The sequence below is a fragment of the Neopsephotus bourkii genome, unplaced genomic scaffold (assembly GCF_033783945.1).
Source record: "Neopsephotus bourkii isolate Nb327-2 ecotype Australia unplaced genomic scaffold, CSIRO-AGI_Nbou_v1 NB_1624, whole genome shotgun sequence".
Taxonomy (NCBI): domain Eukaryota; kingdom Metazoa; phylum Chordata; class Aves; order Psittaciformes; family Psittacidae; genus Neopsephotus; species Neopsephotus bourkii.
Window position 1 is genome coordinate 6,785,064 of NW_026902099.1, and position 19,619 is coordinate 6,804,682.

Consider the following 19,619-nt stretch of genomic DNA (forward strand, 5'->3'; position numbering starts at 1 on the left):
TTTCCAGTGAGCTGCATCCTGTGCATGTAGAATGCAAATCCTACCTTATGTAATGCCTCCACACCCTATACAATTACACTAGGAGCACATAAGCAGTTGTTTTTCTGAGTAAGTCCATTTCTTAGAGTAGATCCTTTTAGCAATAATTTTTTAAAAGGAAGATTTACTTAGCTACGATTCTTGACTTATATGAGGAAATCAGTTTGATTAAAACCCTGCAGAAAAACCAATGCTTGCATTTTTACAAAAGCTAAACATTTTACTCAGCCAACAGATCATAATTGCTGTAAATAGAAGAGGCTAAAAAGGATAATAATATAAGCTCTACTTCCAGTGCATGAAAATGAAATACAATTTCTGTAAAGTATAACCTCGGAATTTGAGAAGCCCGTATGTCCAGGCTGTAATATATCCATTCACCACACTGGCACACGGATGAGAAGTGGGAAGGCAGTGAAACAGTAAATGTGAGCCCGCATTCTTATTTCTCTAGCAATCTCAATAACAACACTAATAATGGTTCTTGATTCACAGATGTTATGATCCTTATCATAAGCAGATGCTAATATTCCTGCATACAGCTTGAAAACATTTGTCAGGTGTAAGTATTTGGCACAACTCCCTGTGGTTTCAGAACTGAAGGAGGATCTTCAGTAGAGGTGTCTTTGGACCTTTTTGCAAGGTCCTCTCTTCCTTGACTTTTCCCTCCTGTTTTTTAGAAATATCCCACCATATTTCTCTTTTGGCCCCCAGTGTAGTCAATAACAAAATTTTCCATATCCTGTTGAGGGTGCAGAATCAGGCTCTAAATCCACTGAAGCAAAAAGCAATATTGCTGCCAATATTATGCAGATCATGTCCCAAGCTAAGCACTGCATTGGGGGTATTGTTTCTCAGTGATCGGTTCTGTGTACTTTGTAAATCACAGAATAATGCTATTTAAGCTTTATTATTTATTTATTAACTCTACTGACAGTATATGCATCCCGCTCTCATCTCTTAAGTGATTTCTTCTGCTCTTGCTTTTATTTGCCCAAAGTTCAACCTTTCAGGTATTGTTTCTGTGGCATTTAATTTTCAGTTTCAAAATCACCCTTTTTTTCTGAACTGTTGTAATTTAATTGCTTATATTGTCTCACTGAAATTGTGCATTTTTCAAGACACTGAACATGTCTTACCCCATTTGTACCTAGTGACATATAAATGGTATGAGCACCTAAATTGCTTAAATAAACTAAATAAGCTTAAACATCTAACTCATTAATTTTCCAGCTACTGTACAATTTCAGCTTTCTCATCTTGCAGAGTTTGTTAAATTATATGTGTTTCTATTTATAGACAAAATAATTGGAAGACTGACCATGGATTTGCAGGAACGAGGGATTAATTTTTCAGTAATTTATACTGCAGTGAGACCTTCAAGGGTGAGTAATCTTCAGTGCCTAGAGCTGTCAGATTTTTGGCAACTAACAACTTAATGTTTAGAGAGAAATGCTGTAGATGATTTTCAAGATTACACAAGCAAGCAATCTGTATTATACGAGGTTTTGACCAGAAATGGATTTTCATGTATGATAGCTGTATTACATAACTACTGAAGTTTTCCTGTTCTAGGAGACCATAAACTTCTTATTTTTAAGGACTGTAATTTTGGATACTTTTTTTTTTTTCCAACCGACTCTAAAGGTTTTATAGCAAGTTCTACGTGAAACCTTATCGAGCATCCTAGCGTGGCTGGTCAGTAAAGACAAAGTGTTAGTTAACTGAAGGCTACTAACGTGTAAATTTTTAAATTAGGTTTTTCATTCCTTTTAGTCAGTACTTGGTACTTACAACTGGAATTAAAGTTTCCACCCTTCCTGATAGCCAGAACACCATTTATAGATCACATCGTATTATGTTAGCAGTAAGTAGCATTGCAGAATAGTTATTTATGCAGTTATCTGGTTTGTATGACACACGGGTTGTACTCAAGAAATATTCATATTTTAATTTTAATGTGATTAAATGGAAGTTTGTCATGCTTTGAGAAAAACAGAATAGATTTTCCACTAAGAGGTTTATGAAGGATGGGCTGTATGCATCATCAACCTTGAAAGAAACATATCTGTTCCAGTGGTAACACATATGAGCTCCTGATATGATGCTTAGTTTAATTAGAATTTTAATTCAAACTCAAGATAAAGTAATTGAGAATACAAAAGATATAATTCCTTGGTTTAGGCAACAGGAAAGCCATTAGTGGGGTTATCTAGATCTAGTGTGGTCAGTGCAGACAGGATCTTGAAAGCTGCAGGGTTTTCAGGAGACAACACTGAAAAATTCACATCTGTTCTTAAAACAAGAACAAAATCTAGAAAACCTGTTTTAAATGGGTGTGATGGTGAAGTCCCTTTAGCTTATCCAAAAGAAGAATAAGAGGCAACTTGACTGCACTTCATACATGTTCTTTAAGCCAAAAGTGGATGAATCCCCCAGAGGCATTCTGTGTTCAACTAGAAATAATCTGGGGTTTTGCAGGGAGGTAGGGTTTTGAACATCTGGCTGACCAACAAGATGATCAGAATAGTCCCTTCAGACTCTAGGAAAAAGGCTAGTTCTACTGAGGAAAACCAGGAACTTTCTTCAGTAATCCACCCTGTGAAATTCATTTCCAGAGACTGGGTTTTGAAGACCAGACTTAGAATACAAAGCATGAGGAAGCAAGCTCACATTGACATTCTCTATGCTGCATGTTCTTGTGGTAAAGTGGAGAATTGAGTTCAGGGTTTTTGATCTGCCTTTTTTGTAAATTTTTTTAACAGAGATCCAAAGTAAAACTAAAAATTAGTTATTGTGGACCTTTACTCTTTGAAATCAAAGGCACACTTAGCTGAAAATTGCATTTACAACAATTGGAATGAAAAATATTTTTAATTAATGAAAGAATTGGTGTTATGAGAAGGAATTTTCTGAGCAGTTTTTAAAGTTTGTTGAATTTTACATCTATGCATATTTCAACAGGCTTTCTAAATTAAAGTGACTGAGTTTGAGCAACTAGAGCACTTTTAAATAATTAAAGCAATGTATTTTAAGATGTTCTGCATTAAAAAAAAGCAATTAAAACTTTTCTTAATTTTGTAAATTCAATGCTATATCAACCCATTTGAAGCATATTTTCTCACCCCCCCCAAAACTTTTAAGTTATTTCAGTGCATTCAAGGTTATCAGCTTCTGTACAGAGCTAGAAAAGGCAAAGCAAAAAGTACTTTTGAGGGTTCATTGGTCTGTACATTTGCATGTAACCTCTTCTTAGTATCTGTTGCATAACTTTGTGCTTGAATTGGGGAAGATGTGAACTGTTTCATAATCTTCAGATAAAGGACTAACTCCTTTTGTTTAAACTATAAAAACTATGTGTCATGATCTAGAAGTTACAGAGTTACTCCCCAGTGATAACCGAGATCACTATACATGAGAAGTAAAAGACTGGGATCATATGGGAAAGATGATTGGAGGGCTGGAGCATCCCTCCTGTGAAGACAGGCTGAGAGAGCTGGGATTATTCAACCTGGTGGAGACTCTGGGGAGACCTTAAATCAGCCTTCCAGTCCTAAAGGGGGCCTACAAGAAATCCGGAGAAGGACTTTTTTGCAAGGGGATGTAGGGATAGGACAAGAGGGAATGGCTTTAAACGGAAAGAGGGGAGGTTTAGATTAGATATTATTATTAGAAAAAATTCTTCACTATGAGGGTGGTGAGGCCCTGGCACAGGTTGCCCAGAGAAGTTGTGGCTTCCCCATCCCTGGAAGTGTTCAAGGCCAGGTTGGGTGGGGTTTTAAGCAACCTGGTCTAGTGGAAGGTGTCCCTGCCCATGGCAGAGGGTTTGGAACCAGATAATCTTTCAGGTCCCTTCCAACCCAAACTTTCTACCATTCTGTGATTACTTAGTACATTTAAAAATTGATAGCAATTATTCAGTGTGAAAGGTTTGCACTTACTAAGTTGGCTTTTCTCATTGGTGAAAAAAATGATTTTTAAGCATAGCACTTAAAAAAAAGAATGAACAGCTCCTTCTGATCAGGTGAATGAATTTTATGCAATGAAGCTGCCAGCAAGTGGGACTATGAGATACTTCTCTCCTGATAACACTACCTCTTTGCTGTTGGGCAGTTTACGGCTTTGTAGCATTGTCTTTTTATATTCATTCATTCTTCCATTACCTCAAGCAGAGAAAAATAAATGTGAGATATACTGGAAAAGATTCCAGACTGGTAGTGGCTTCACAAGAAATGAATTTATGAGACAGAAAGGAAAACTCCCATATGATTGAATCTCTTTTAGGACCCGATGAGAAAGAGCTGTTTAGTTTAGGCAGTGCAGTCATTGATCCCTTTGGGCTATCACAGTTATCAGTTAATTAGTCCAGTGCGTGACAGAGATTTATTCAGGCTGGTGCTTGTTCTGTTCCAGTTTCAGCATTTGAAGCTGGAAGATAGAATTAAGACCCTGAAACATAGGCTTTTTGGTGACCTAGATGAGATAGTTTCACTAACCAGATGATGATTCCTCTAGATATCCCATCATGTTAATAAAGGATCTGCTTTCCTCCAGCAAGGCAGTTGCCACATCTTTCTGCTCTTGTTCTAAAATGCTTAGCCTTAAAGGTCTGGCTGAGTTGCTTTGACACTGAGAGGATGATTTGTACCACCTCATTCTGGGCAACTGAAGTGTAAATGGCTACATCTGAAGTCAACAATCAGGGTTCTTTTTCCAGTCAAAGGCTTTTTAGGGTATGATCCTTCTGATCTACTTTGTAGGGGACTGCTGTGGGATGAAACTCTAGTCCATGCCATGTTTTTACAAGCTTGCTTCTGAAACTTCTGCAAGACAGCTTTATAGTTGTTATCTCTTCCCAGTTATATTCAATGCTGAGGAACCACATATTGCCAAAAGGAGATTTATAGCCACTTCCCAGCTGATAATCTTTTTGCTGGCTACACTTTGTACATATGTATTGTGAAGTGCTATTTAAACCTTCATTACTGCCTCCACACCTTCAGACAGCTTCAGCTACTGTGGGCTTTTGACTGCTTCATTCTACAAGCTGTCTGTTCTGGCTAGCATTTAAGTGTGTTGAATCTTTGGTCCCACTCAGAGCCAGGCAATGTAAGTTACAGTAGCTTTATTCAGCCATAAGTACCATGGGCATCTACAGCACAAGTGGTTTCATTTGACCCTTAAAAAGTATCTCTTGAAGGTATCTCAAATGTGCTATTTATGTGAAACCCAGCTGAAAGAGTATGAAAAGTTTTAATCTTCTTTTACAAGTGCTGGTGGTTGAATTTTCCTAGTTTCCAGCTTCTACATTTCGCAGTGCTGCATCTTCCACTGAGATCCAGCTCCTCTCTTGTCGACTATTCAGTTCACCTCTCTGAGGAGACTAAACTCTGTAGCATCCACCCCATTAACTTCCAGCTTCTGATTAATGAAGGCTTCTGATTAATGGAATGCTTTTAACCATTTCATATACTCAAACATCATATGATCGGAACTTTCCTCATGAGTGGAATGTTAGAAAAATGCTTATAATGCCATTTGCAGGAGTTGGGATTGTAAGGTTAATATCCTCATGCATTGTAGGATATAGGAATTTCCTTATCCATTTATTCTTGCATTTTTTACATTTGAAGGAGCAATTACAGTTTGACTTAGTATAATAAAGCATCAGTGCTTCCAACCTAAAAGAAGAAACCAAAGGAATTCCTAATCCTCTACCTCTCCCCACTTAAAGAATTCTATTATAATAAAAAAAAAAACCAAAACTTCAACTTGTAGATGAAAAGTATGCACTTAGGTGTGGATTTTACTAACAAAAAAAAGGAAAAAGAAAAAAGACAATCTTCTTAATAGTTAGAAAAGGACTGCTTAAGGCAGTCTAGCATAAGAAAAATGAGCTAACATTTAGACAAATTAGCTTGAAAATTGAGTGCTAAGCATGTGAGAAATGCTTGTTAGCAATTGTGTATGATTCATTCTGTGTATTAGTGGGAAATTGATGGAAATAAGTGAAAATTAGTGATTTACCTTTAACCCCAGACTTTGCACTAGGGCATTAAGATTCACTTTAAGCATTTCTGCAACTTTAGCTTTCATTTTATTTTTATATTTATATATATATATATATATATATATATAAGCTTATTGACTTCTCTGGGAAATGAAGGGCAGCGTGGAACGGTTATTCTTATCTGATCAGAATATTTTTTTTTTATTTTCAGATGTTAACTCACTTTTTAAGGCATAATGAAGCCTGTGCACGTGTTCCATATGCACCAAATTCAAAAGTTCTATTTATTTTGTATTTGAAACTAGGGACCAGGAAACCTGGGGTGGGAGAGGGATGGTGGAGAGCGCAGGTGAGGATGTATTCTGTCTTAGGAAAAAACTCAGAAACTGATACAATGCAGGCATAAAGATGCCAACGAAAACTCTTAAAAATGCAGTCATATATAATCAGAGGTCATAAATATAATTCAGAACACAATTAAGGTATAAGGCTAAAATAGGATAGAATAAATGAATGTGTAACTGAAGCATACTGATACGGCATGTTGGTAGGTGTGTTGAAAACTTTCTGGAAGGAAAATGCTAAGGTAAAAGATTTATCAGGGTGACAGAACAGATCTAAAGAGAACTGCTGTTGTATTTAAAGAAAATTTGAGTTATGGGGGACAAAGGCGAGTATTCTGGGAATTCTAGAGTCCCATTCTTTGAAGACTGAGCCTGAACATAGCATCCAAGTAATAAGACTTTAACCTAATAGAAATGATCCATGTATCTGTGATTTGGTGAACTGCTTGATAGGCTTCACTAATTATGTTGACTGACAGTGTCTGTAGATGGAATGCAAACTGTTTAAACACAACATATTAAAAGCTCAAACTATATGTCAGAAAGCATTTTTGAAAGACAGCTTCTTTCCCCTCACCCTCCTCCCCACATGGAAACATCCCAAACTGTGGCATAATTAAACAACAGAGTGAAAGAGGTGAGGCTATTAAAAGTAATAAAGTCACGCTTCAAAAAGCAAAGTCCTGTGTGCATACAGAAAATTAAAAAGAATAGAAATTCTTGATGGCAGACTTAATGATATTAAAAAGAATAATTTTCAAAAGCCATAAAAAGTATTAATAAAACCACATTAGACAAGAAATGTTTCAGAGAGCATTTGATCTAACAAAACAGAGGAAGTCAGAAAAATGAGTGACAAAACAAAGTTGAATTTGTGTTGATCAACTCAATGGTGGAATGTAAAGAAGTTCTCAGTTTAAAGACTTCTACAGAAATCACCAAGCCTCAAAAACATTTGCTGGTAGTAGAAGAGATTTCAGTGGTAGTAGAAGAGATTTCAGAATAAATCAATAAAATGAATAGCATCGTGTCACCAAGGTCAAATAATTTTCACCTAAATTTTAACTAAAATAAGAAACTGCCAAAATATTGTCATGTTTTATAATGTGCAACTTACTTATAAATTATGGTTTATATAATATATATCTATATATATAAATTACAAATTATTTCAGTCTTAATCCCGGAGGAGCAGGAAGTGTCAAGTGTGACATGGAGTTTGAAAAGAGGATCCATCTCTCTGGAGAAATACAACCAGGAATCCTGCCTTCTGTACTTAAAAGAATGGTTGAAACTAAGCTAGTAAATATGTGGATGTATGAAGAAAATATGATTTGATGTTCTCTGAGACATTTAAAATATGTAGGTAAAAGTGATCATGTTGCTACAGTAAAAAAGGTACAAAACTGAAATAATTCTAGCACAAAAATAAAAAGATAAAGGTAGGAAATATAGGATAAAAATAAGGAATTGATGGTTGCAGTGGGCAGTAATTACCAGTGGGATTCCGTGAGAACTGATGGTGATGCCTGTGCTGTTCAACAGAGATGTTGTTAGTATGAAAAGGGGGCCGAAACCCAAAGGTGCCAAAGTTTCCTGATGTACTGACAAGTTGGAGAAACTACTCATAGCACTGTCTTACTGGGTGATAAAATGACAAATGAAATCCAGTGTGAAGGAAAGTCACACGCATAAGGAAAACCTTAAATATGCATATTACACTGTGATGAGTGGCTGCTATTTCACAGAAGAGGGATTACGGTGTGAATGTGGGTAGATCTCTTGGAACATCCCATCAGTCAGCAGTGGGATGAATTTCAAGCATGGCATTACCAAGCATGTTGAAAAGGAAAAGGGCAAAGCAGCAAGCATCAATTAGTTCACTATGCCCTTCATCAATGCACGTCTGCCAGTGGAATAGTGTGTGCGATTCTGACCACCCATTTCCAAAGGGATACAGTAGAGCTAGGAGATTAAAGTATTTTAGCTAGAAAATGTGATATTTCAAGAGGCAAATACTAAATAAAAGCACCAATTACATGGATGGACTAAACAGGAAATAATTACAGATAATTATACTGTCTCTGGCAAGTAATCATGATTACCTCCACTCACAGGTCAGGGTGCAGGAATGCAGGAGCACCAAATTCCTTTACAGAAACAAAATAAACTATTTTAAGGTGATGAAAGTACACAGATTTCAGTGATTTGGTGAACTGATGCAAGAAAGATAGGAAGGAAGAGTTAAAATAAGGTCCTATTACATGTGTTCATTTGAATGCAGCCTTCAGCTCTGAAGGATTCTAACCCAAACATTACAGAAATCAAGGAGGGTATCCTGGGACAAGTACTATTTGTTTTTACCCTTTTCTTATTTTTATGTGCCACTTACTATCAGTAGCACTGGCAATGAGCTAGGTGGACCTTTAGTCTCACAATTTAGCTGGTCTTGTGTCTTGGCAGTGGAGGGTTGGGATATTGACATAGCATTTCTCTGGGACAGGAATGTGAAAGGTAATATGTAACTTATTTAACTAAGGGATATGAGCCAGAAAAGGCAGCCAACAGACTAAACAAAGCTCTAATAAAGAAAGCCTGCGGACTTTCCTCATCATGCTCACCTACAGGTTGTTGTAGAATTACCACTTTTGAAAATGAAAATAATTGCCACATCAAACAAACATCTGCTGCATGTAAATCATTGTTCTGCTGGCAACCAGGAAGCCCATAGCAAAAAGTGGCTGTGTCAGCTGGAAATCAGGTAGGCAGCATCCTAAGCCTGATGTTTTCCCTGCTTTCAGTGCAGTGAAACAGGTTAGATTCTCAAGATCCTATCCTTGTGATTAAGGATATTCAAGTCATGTCAGGGAACTCTGAATCCTTTCTCCATTCATTGGTACTGGTGAACACAGAGACTTGTATCTTCAGCACCTTCTCCAGACACCAAAGCCCATGGACATGGTTTTTTTTAAGAGGCGGATATGCATTCCTGGTTTGGGAAAGTTAAGGGTTAGAAATGGGGAACGATCCCATCCACCCAGAGGATCTCAGGGTCTCTCCTCCCCACATGTTCCCAGGGCTGAAGAGCCATCAGCTTGGTGCTGTGCAGCTAGATAGCTCCTGCATGGGGTCAGAACAGCTTTGCCCTAAACATCTACCTGCAGTACTTCTTGTGTTTCTTCCCTTTGTAGGAAATTAAATGAATAAATCTGGTAAAAGAACCAGCTGGTGCAACCACAGGGATGCCCTGTGTGCTGGCAAAAGCATTTATATCCTGCACCGTTACATTTCTATTGCAGCCTCTGTTGTCTGTGCTAAAGAGGTAGCTGTTAGAGGAACAAATGCACATTTTGCCAAAACATGGCATAAGAGTTTGCCAATAATTGGTAAAATGCAGATCCCTGACCCTGGAAGTGTTTGTGATCTGGTGGCAGAATAAAAAAACCCTAAGTTTTAGTGCATCCCATCTGTAACACAGTTAAAACTAGTGAGAAGAAACCTGGATTATTTCAATTTAGTTTCAACTGGCATATCATATTCTATATTTCTTTTCGTTTTTGATAAGAATTCATTCACTTCATGTGGTGCCACAGAATTTTCAATTTTAAAAATTCAGTGTTTTGTGGTAGGAAGACATTTGACAGTTCTAGATCTGCGATATTTCACACATAGTGGTTATGTTTTTCTCTGCTTTATAACTCTTACCCTGCCTGTTATCCCTGAAGTATTAGACTCTGTTCAAAGCCATCAGCTAATGATTTTCTGCCATTTGAAACTGAAAAGAGGGTTCATCATTATTCATACACAGCCATTGTGCATATGCAGCCATTAAACTCATAAGTACAGCATGCATGTCTCTAAAATTAGGTAGAGGATGATCATTTTTTTCCCAAACATATTTGTTTATTTATTTATTTATTTATTACTTTGCAAGCATATTTTTTCAAGCATATTTATGAGATTAACAGAGAAATAAATATATGCTTGCTTTAGCAATGGATAGTTCTATTGAAATAATCTAAAAAGCTACTTTTACTAAATCCTACAGGCTTTTACATAAAAATGTGAACCTGAAATTACATGCAAGCCTCTATTCACAAAGTTTACACATTACAGCTTTAGCAGACAACGCTAAGTACTAGTCCAGCGTGTTAATAAAAAGTTCTCAGACTGTTACGGCAGTGTTTGTCTATTGAAAGGCAGATCTTATTTCTTTCTGAGGACTGTATTACCCCATCCCTTGTAGCTGACAGCTTTAAATTGGATCAGATCTTAGTCAGCTAATATATTTCTTTTTAGAAAGCTAATTAGAAAATTGACTGATTACAGGAACTTTTGCTGCTAACATCTGAGGAAATAACCCTGTACAGTCAGACCCCTGTGCAGTCACCTGTGTTAGCACCAGTCACACTACAGCAAACCCAGAGGCAATGGTGGGACTCGCCAGTGGATCCCTAGGCTGTTAGCTGGGATGCTGTAAGAGATAAGGCAAATTTGCCCAGTGTGAAGTTGAAAAGTCTTTGTTTCTTTTCATCTCATACTGTCACCTTCCAGTTCACTCCAGCCTTACATGGGAATCTCTGGTTTTGGGTTGTTGTGTGATACATTTCCTTAGTGTCACCGGTAGGCAAAAAACCAATAAAAATGTCAAGATACTCATAATTTTCCTGACAGAATGCCATGGAGCTCTTATTTAATTCGTTAATGGAAGCATTGCTGTAAAAGCTGTACTTAAAGTGGTTCTTGATACGAAATTTGATATAACATGACATATATTGTTCTTGTTCTGTCCTTTTCTATTTTACTAAAACCTCAGTGTTTACAATTTCATTGAAACACTGCAGATGTTCTGTGATGGGATTCCTGTTTCAGCACAAGTGGTTGAGTGACTTCACAGATATTTAATGAATCAGAAAAAATACCATTCTACATTTTAGTGCACTACAGTATGAAAGCTAAGACCCAAGTAGTCTAACAGCTAGATATCTCTGCCGCTGGGGCTTTCAGCCAAATCACTTGCAAAATCCTCAAGCAGAGTAAGAAGGGTTTCTTGCCTTACACTGTGCAGAACTATTGCAAGGTGGGTATTGAATCCCACTTTGCCTCCTCACTGTTGAGAGTTCCTTCCTCCTCTTCAGTACATTTCTTCCCTAACAATATTCTTTGCTACTGCTCATGGCTTTTCTCAGGATACAAACTGCCAGCAGGAGCAACTGCTTGGGTTGAATCAAATCCTCAGCTAGGCTTGCTATTACCTTTCACTGAAGCTTAGCTATGGGGTAGGAACAGCAATAGGCATCAAGCTGCTAAAGCAATCCCACAGGAGTGCTGGAAGGAAGTTGGTATTTGTTTTCTAATACCCCTCACGTTATAAAGTTCAGTTTTCCAGAATTTCAAAGCATCATGACAGGTCAGTAACTACCAGCCTCTGAGGTGGCAGTTACACCTAACTGCTGGTAAAGGTTGCATGCTTTGGTCTCATTTTGGTTTATCTGATGGACTAGAACCCGGTAGGAGATGAAGGAAATTATGAAACTGAGACTGATAACATTGGCTGAGATGTGTTAACTGGAAGGGTCAACTAGGCTTTGGTGGGAATATGTCTATTTTGAGAAAAACTTGGAAGAGGAAGCAGGGTTTATCAAGAGAAAATAAAGCATGGTGATCTTTTAAAAAGCATGGATGTCATTTCTAAGATTAGCTTTGTCTAAACTTTGTGATGTGGATGTCATTTATGCATATACCTTCTAGCATATGTACACTACTATCAGAAAAAATAAGTTGAGACTGAGTGCAAGAAAGCAGAAAAGAGCTTAAGAGTCTTTTTATTGATTTCCTATGGGAAAAAAAAAAAAACCCAAACCAAAACCCAAACAAAACCAAACAAAAAATCCCTTGTTTTAACTTCCCTGTCAAAGAGATCTAGTTTGCTAGAATTATTGGCCGTTGCCTTTTGATTCAGCAAAACTAGAAAGACAGAGCCAGGCTCCCTTCACAAGTTCCTGCAGTGCAAGTTCTTGTTTCCTCTGTTTCCTCCAAAAGAGTTGTCACATACAGATGGAGATGCTGAAAGCAAAGAATGGTGGTGTCACATTGATCACAGTATTTTTACAGGGAGTATCTGACCATCTGAAAAACACACTTGTATTTAGACTGTAATTTATTACAGACAGACTTGAGGACATGTAAGACTGATGTGCAACTTCTTCAAGTTAAAAATCTATTTTTTGAAGTATCAGTAAAAATTTGAAGTGCAACATGTCCTATGATCGCTGTGTCCACCCCTCTTTCTTCAAGTTAGGAAAGAAAAGGTGGAGAGGCTCCATTTTGCTGATTAGTCTTCTAAAGTGCAAAAGCATCAAAATATTAAGTGGAGAGAAGGAGACTTTTATGGATCTTCAGATTTTTTATTTCCCTGTGAATAGCCAACATCTGGGACAAACAGTGCTGACAACTCTCCCGGCACTGTGAGTAACACATTTTAGTCCCTTGTCTGCAATTTTCAGTTAGGTAACTCGCCAGACCTTGATCTAACCTCAGTCCAACCCTCACCACATATCCGTGTCCTCTTATTGCACCAGAGGCTCCTCATCCTTTTTCACATCTCCCATGGCACTTGGATTCCACATATGGACATAAGAAAGTGAGCAAAACAACCAGTTGGAGTGGGTATTCCCCTTAGCAGTCTAAAAATGATGTAAAATCTGTAGCTTCTTTTATCCCTATGGCAGAGTTGCTCAAACCAGTGAAATTTAAGGTGGAGAATTAAGTGTAGCAGCTCCTTCTATTGCTACTCCAGCTTATACATATTCTGGTTTATTTTATAAAACCAAGATCTTTTTATGGGCCAAACCCTGCTCTTCCTTAAGCTAGCTGGAAAAGTTGGTATAAAAATCTGTTAAAATCTACACGTGGATCATTCAGTCAGTAGGGAAAAGAATGAGACCTATGAGAAATTCTCCATTTCTGAGTGTATTTTCACTCGACTCTTTCTGTATATATGTATATGTGTGAATGCACATAAGTATGTGAGCAATACAGGTATTCAAGTTCATACTTATGCCAAGTATTGCCACAGTTCGATTATCCATGGATTTTTAATTATTTTATCTTTATTTTAAAGAATTTTTCTCTCTTTGGTTATAACATAGATCAAATTTTCTATTTTGTATTTCGCTGAAGAGAAGCACATTATGTACCTGCTTGCTTTTTCTGCATAGAGTGGGGATTCTGGTCAGTTTAAAGTTTCTACATAGGAAAAAAATCATTAATGTTGACAGAAAATATGTCTGAGTAAAAAATGTAAGGGCTTAGCTCTCACAATCTAAGAGCTTACTGCAGCTTCTACATAAGTACAGAAATGGATTTTTCTAAATGAGGTTTCTAACTTTCCCTGAATCTACTCAATGCACATTTTTGCCAGCTTTGTTTCCCTTGAAAGCTTTAATATAGGTTTACATTGAAGTTTGCATTGAAGAGATTTCATATGAAAAGAAAGAACAATTACAGAAATTGAATTGTGGTTCTGGAAACACCTGCAAGTGCAATTACTTGGGATGTGTGCAGTCTTTAGATATGTATTTTTAATTGTATTATATGCAAGTTATAAAACTTCAGGTGATTTAATACAACAGAAATTTCAAATTTAAAAAGCTACCCAGGAGTTGTGATAATGTACCGCTTTGAATGAGATAGGTGAATGAGAAATAATGGTGTATTCACATAAGCTTCTGATAATCCCTGATAAACTAGGCATCTCCACTGGAAATGTTTGGGGAATTCTGATACAGCTGGGTCACAAACATTCCACCCTACAAACTTTCCTAGACGCAGGGACTGTGAGAATGAAGACCTTGGGCCCACTGTAGGAGAGGAAATGGTTTGAGACCATCTTAAAAATCTGAACGTGCACTAGTCCATGGGTCCTGATGAAATCCATCCGTGGGTTCTGAAGGAGCTGGCGAATGAAGTTGTTAAGCCACTGGCCATCATATTTGAAAAATCATGGCAGTCAGGTGAAGTTCCTAACCACTGGAAATATAACCCCCATTTTCAAGAAGGGAAAAATGGATGACCCAGGGAATTACAGACCAGTCAGTCTCACCTCTGTGCCTGGCAAAATCTTGGAGCAGATTCTCCTGGAAGGCATGCTAAGGCACATGACAAACAATAAGGTGCTTGGTGACAGCCAGCATGGCTTCACTAAGGGGAAATCCTGCCTGACCAATATGGTGGTCTTCTATGATGGGGCTACAGAATTGGTGGACAGGGGTAGAGCAGTTGTTGTCAACTACCTGGACTTGTGTAAAGTGTTCGATACTGTCCCACACGACATTCTTGTCTGTAAACTGGAGAGACATCAATTTGATGTGTGGACCACTTGGTGGATAAAGAACTGGCTGGAGGGCTGCACACAAAGAGTTGTGGTCAATGGCCCAATGTCCGGCTGGAGACCAGTAACGAGTGGTGTCCCTCAGGGATCGGTGTTGGGACCGGTCTTGTTCAACATCTTTGTTGCTGACGTGGACAGTGGGATTGAGTGCGCCCTCAGTAAGTTTGCCAGTGACACCAAGCTGTGTGGTTCGTTTGATATGCTGGAGGGAAGGAATGCCATCCAGAGGGACCTTGACATGCTTGTGAGGTGGGCTGATGCCAACCTCATGAAGTTTAACCATGACAAGTGCAAGGTCCTACACCTGGGTCGGAGCAATCTCAGGCACAGCTACAGGCTGGGCGGAGAAGAGATTCAGAGCAGCCCTGTGGAGAAGGACTTGGGGGTGCTGGTCGATGAGAAAATGAACATGAGCCAGCAGTGTGCGCTTGCAGCCCAGAAAGCCAACCATATCCTGGGCTGCATCAAAAGGAGCGTGACCAGCAGGTAGAAAGAGGTGATCCTGCCCCTTTACTCTGCTCTTGTGAGACCTCACTTGGAGTACTGTGTGCAGTTCTGGTGTCCTCAACATAAAAAGGACATGGAACTGTTGGAACAAGTCCAGAGGAGGGCCACGAGGATGATCAGGGACTGGAGCACCTCTCCTATGAAGATCGGCTGAGAAAGTTGGGGCTGTTCAGCTTGGAGAAGAGAAGGCTGCATGGAGACCTCATAGCAGCCTTCTAGTATCTGAAGGGGGCCTATAGGCATGCTGGGGAGGGACTCTTCATTAGGGACTGTAGTGATAGGACAAGGGGTAATGGGTTAAAACTTAAAACAGGGGAAGTTTAGATTGGATATCAGGAGGAAATTCTTTCCTATTAGGGTGGTGAGGCACTGGAATGGGTTGCTCAAGGAGGTTGTGAATGCTCCATCCCTGGCAGTGTTCAAGGCCAGGTTGGACAAGGCATTGGGTGATATGGTTTAGAGTGAGGTGTCCCTGCCCATGGCAGGGGGGTTGTAACTTGATGATCTTAATGTCCTTTCCAACCCTAACCATTCTATGATTCTATGAAAATGTAGTTTAAACATCCTCTGGGTTCAGCTGAAGCAGAGCAGGAATTTTGTCTCTGTCAGTTTTAATGATAAGGAATGGAAGTCAAAATTAGCTGGAGGTTGGTAAGATCCTTTGCAACAGAGCACAAAAAGTGTAGTTGCTGCATCAAATCTTGCATTTGAATTTGCTCAAAATGTTGTGTTGCTCCAAATCATTGTTTTTTTTTTCAGTACTATGCCTAATTTCATCACTTTGTAGGTGATAGACAGTATCTCATGTTTCACATCTTGTACTGATATGTTAATTCAAGCAATAGGACTTGGAAATAGCAGTAGGTAAAATATGACTAGTTCACTTAGTCATGACTAGTTCACTTAGGCAGGAAACCACACCTTAACAAGACTACTTCTTTTAGAAATCCAAGAATTTGAAGAAGCCTTCCCCATCCTGCATCCTACTCAGGTAATGCCAAGGTCTAAACCTGTAAATTATTTAGGACAGAATAGATAATTTAGAATAAAATAGATAATTGTGGTTGGAATTGACCTCTGGAGATCATCTAGTCCAACTTCCCTGTTCCAGAAGGGCCTTCTAAAAAAAGTTGCCCAGTACCATGTCCAGTTGGATTTTGAACATCTCTGAGAATGGAGACTCCATAACTTCTTGGACAACCTGTGCTAGTGCTCAGTCTGCTTCACAGTACAGAAAGTTCAGACAGAATGTCCTGTATTTCAGTTTGTGCCCGTTGTCTCGGGCCCTGTCGCCTGGCCCCACTGAAAAAAACCTGGCTCCATCTTCTTCACAATTTGCCTTCTGGTAATTGTACACATTCATAAGACTCAAGCTACCAAGCCCAAAATCTTGTTTAGATAGCAGTTATTTGTCTCTGGGGTGCTGTGGTGCGCTTGCAGTGCCTGGTTTCCTCTCCTAGGGTGTTAGTTACACCTCATGATTCAGGCCATCATAAGTTATCCAAAAGGATTCTTTGACCTTCCCTTTCACGAAGTATTTTAAGCTTTTGTCTACATCTGCGTGCCCTATGATTTCAGGCTCTTTTCTGTATTTATTGTTGCTATTAAGCAATATTTTATATTTATATTAACTTTATTTTTTTTTTATAGAGGCTGAGATTTTTATGCAGTTTAGTGATACCAATGGCTGGTTTAATTGTGTTGTGACTAAATTTAGAAAAAACACCTTTTGCCATCTAAATGCACTGCTCCTCGCCTCCCTTGTTGAAAGTACAGAAAGACCTTCCCCTTCCCTTAGCTGCTACAATAACTCCACAGAGAGGATGCGGTCATAGATCCATACTATTAGAATTGAAAAGGAACAACAAACACCACCAAGACAGTTTTCTTATCCTTTATGTGCACACCTAAACAATGCAATAAAAATGCCAAGACTGAAAAAGAAGGCATAACCATATGTTGAACTGATTCCCAAAAATCCTACTTTGAAACTAGTATGAAATGTAGCCTGTTTCTGTGGTTCATTATCATTCGTCATTTGAGCCAATGAAAATCTTATTTTCCTCATATTTTGTGGTTTTCTCATATGTGTTTGCCACCATTTGATTTGAATATAAGCCATTTGAATATAAGACATTGCAAATATATAAAATGGCCCCAAATCTTTTTTCTTGTCTCTAGCCTTTCTGTTTTGGAAAAGCCAGCAAAACTCTGGCAGCAACAACAAAACAAATGAATAACTTTGGATATAAGGTCTGTTTACTTTGGAAAAGATCAGCATGTTGGTGCATCAGAGTGTTGCCAGATCAGCTTTCTGCTTTCCAACAAAGATGATCCTGAATTAGGAGTTTTGCAACACAGATCAAAGGGAAGAATTTTGTCCAGGCTGCTTTTACTGCAGGTTCTGTTGGTAATTACAGTTCTGGTCTAGGACACTGTAAATGGCACCCTTTCTTTTCTGTGCTTTATTTAATCAGGTCTTGTGATTGTTCATTGCATATCCGAGATCAAAAAATGTCATTGATAAATCTGGAGGAACAAGACAGTGACTCAAACATCTCATGCTTCAGAGTAGGTAAAGGCAAAGTGGGCACTAAACAACAGAGTAAAATATTGCTTAATGATTGACAACACTGCCACTGTGGATTTTTCCTAAACAATCTAATATGATTTACAATAATTCAATGTAAATATAATCCATTTCTCAAGGAAACATCTTGTCATTTATAGTTTAGCATGAAATATATGGCATGGAGAGAATGATTTTAATTCAGTAAGCTCATGCTTGTGCAGCAACAAAAGAGTAAGAAAATGTGCCTAATACATAGAGTCAGGGCTGTACTGGAGAGCTCTCAGCTTCCCACTGCAGGTGAGTGGGAAGGAGCAACTGCTGTCTTCAGGTCTCCAGTGGGTCCCACACTGGGGTGTGTCACAAATCCTCCTTCCAGCCTCAAGACTAAGTTCTCTTGAATCTCTGATTGTGAATGTGCTGAATCACCTCACCCACAGGTAACTTAGAGACACACATCTCCAGGCTGAGGGATGAATACACAGGCTGGTAAGAGTTTGGGGACATTTCTTCAGAGAGCTGATGTTTTCAGGCTCCTGTTCAGTGTAGTAGTCCTGCCTGCCAATAGCTGAGCAAGTGAAGACTCACAGGGCTGCACAGTCCATGACTGCCTGTATTTTCAGCTACAAATATGACCAAAATAAAGCCCACTTTCAGAAATGCTTTCATTAAGCTGCATTGCCTTTGTTCTTCAGCATAGGTAGATTTATTAAAACAGGTTTAATCATGGGAAACTAGTGGATTTCTTAGTCCCTGACACCTCTTCTTCACAAGCAAACACTTTTGGTTCATATGCTTTTTTAGAGACTGAAGGGAATCTTTATGTGAGAGCCTCATGACAAAGTACTGGCAGCAGAGTAAGAGAAATAAAGCTGTAGTCTCATGATTATATTTTAATAGCTTTCTTTTATTTTAAGATACTTAAACCTCATCCCCCAAGTTAGCCCAATCACAGTCTCCAATGCTGCATTGTTTTCAGCTATTAACAGGCAGATTTTAAAGCCCTCTTTAGATGATACATGGGGCCCACATAGTGAAGTCAATTGTTAGACAGGATATAATTTAGACTTCAGCTCTTCCTCGCAGTTTGAAATAAAATGATTATATTTCAGGAGAGCCTAAGGGAAGATTAAAAGTTTTATATCAAAAGTTGAATATTTTCTTTTGTTGTACACTCTTCTCTTAAAGAAAATGGTATTCATTTAAAATAATGCATGTTCTGATGCACTTGAAAAGGCACTACTCTGAATTAAAAAGAAAATCATAAAGTATGCATGTATGGGAGAGGGAGATTGCAATCTTCATTTGAGTGTTTAGTCAAAGGTTTTTAACTCAGTCCGTTCTGCTTTGTTCATAGGATGAGGTATCTGCAAAGATGCATTGTATATAACAGATGGCCTGAGAGCAGCAGTTACAGTGACAATATCTTCTGGGGCTTCTCTCCACAGGCAGGTTATAAAGTGATATTAGATCCTTTGTTTCAGACTGGAAAATAGTCCTTGCCTGTATTTAAACCTGTTAAAAAGGGTTACAGGCTATTGCTCCACATAATTATAGTTCTGGTAACCCCTGTGATGCTTCTCATTTATTGTATCCCGGAGTTATCCAAGGGTAGAGGCCATTTGTAGCATACAAAGTTATAAAGCTGAAATGGGTCTTAAAAATAAATGGAATAGCCCAGATATGAACAGTAAGAAGTGAAGAACAAGATATGAACAGGATTAAGTTATCATCTGAAAAGGCCAGATAGCTTTTACA

At 38.4% G+C, this 19,619-nt stretch overlaps 1 protein-coding gene across 1 annotated transcript in view; it reads left to right on the forward strand.

Annotated features, from left to right (window-relative positions):
- Nucleotides 1–19,619, forward strand: part of ATP6AP1 (ATPase H+ transporting accessory protein 1) — a 56,155-nt gene that overhangs the window by 19,910 nt on the left and 16,626 nt on the right. The window contains exon 6 of the mRNA XM_061372979.1: nucleotides 1,339–1,424. Within this exon, the coding sequence (XP_061228963.1) occupies nucleotides 1,339–1,424 (86 nt within the window). The remainder of the gene's footprint in view (nucleotides 1–1,338; nucleotides 1,425–19,619) is intronic.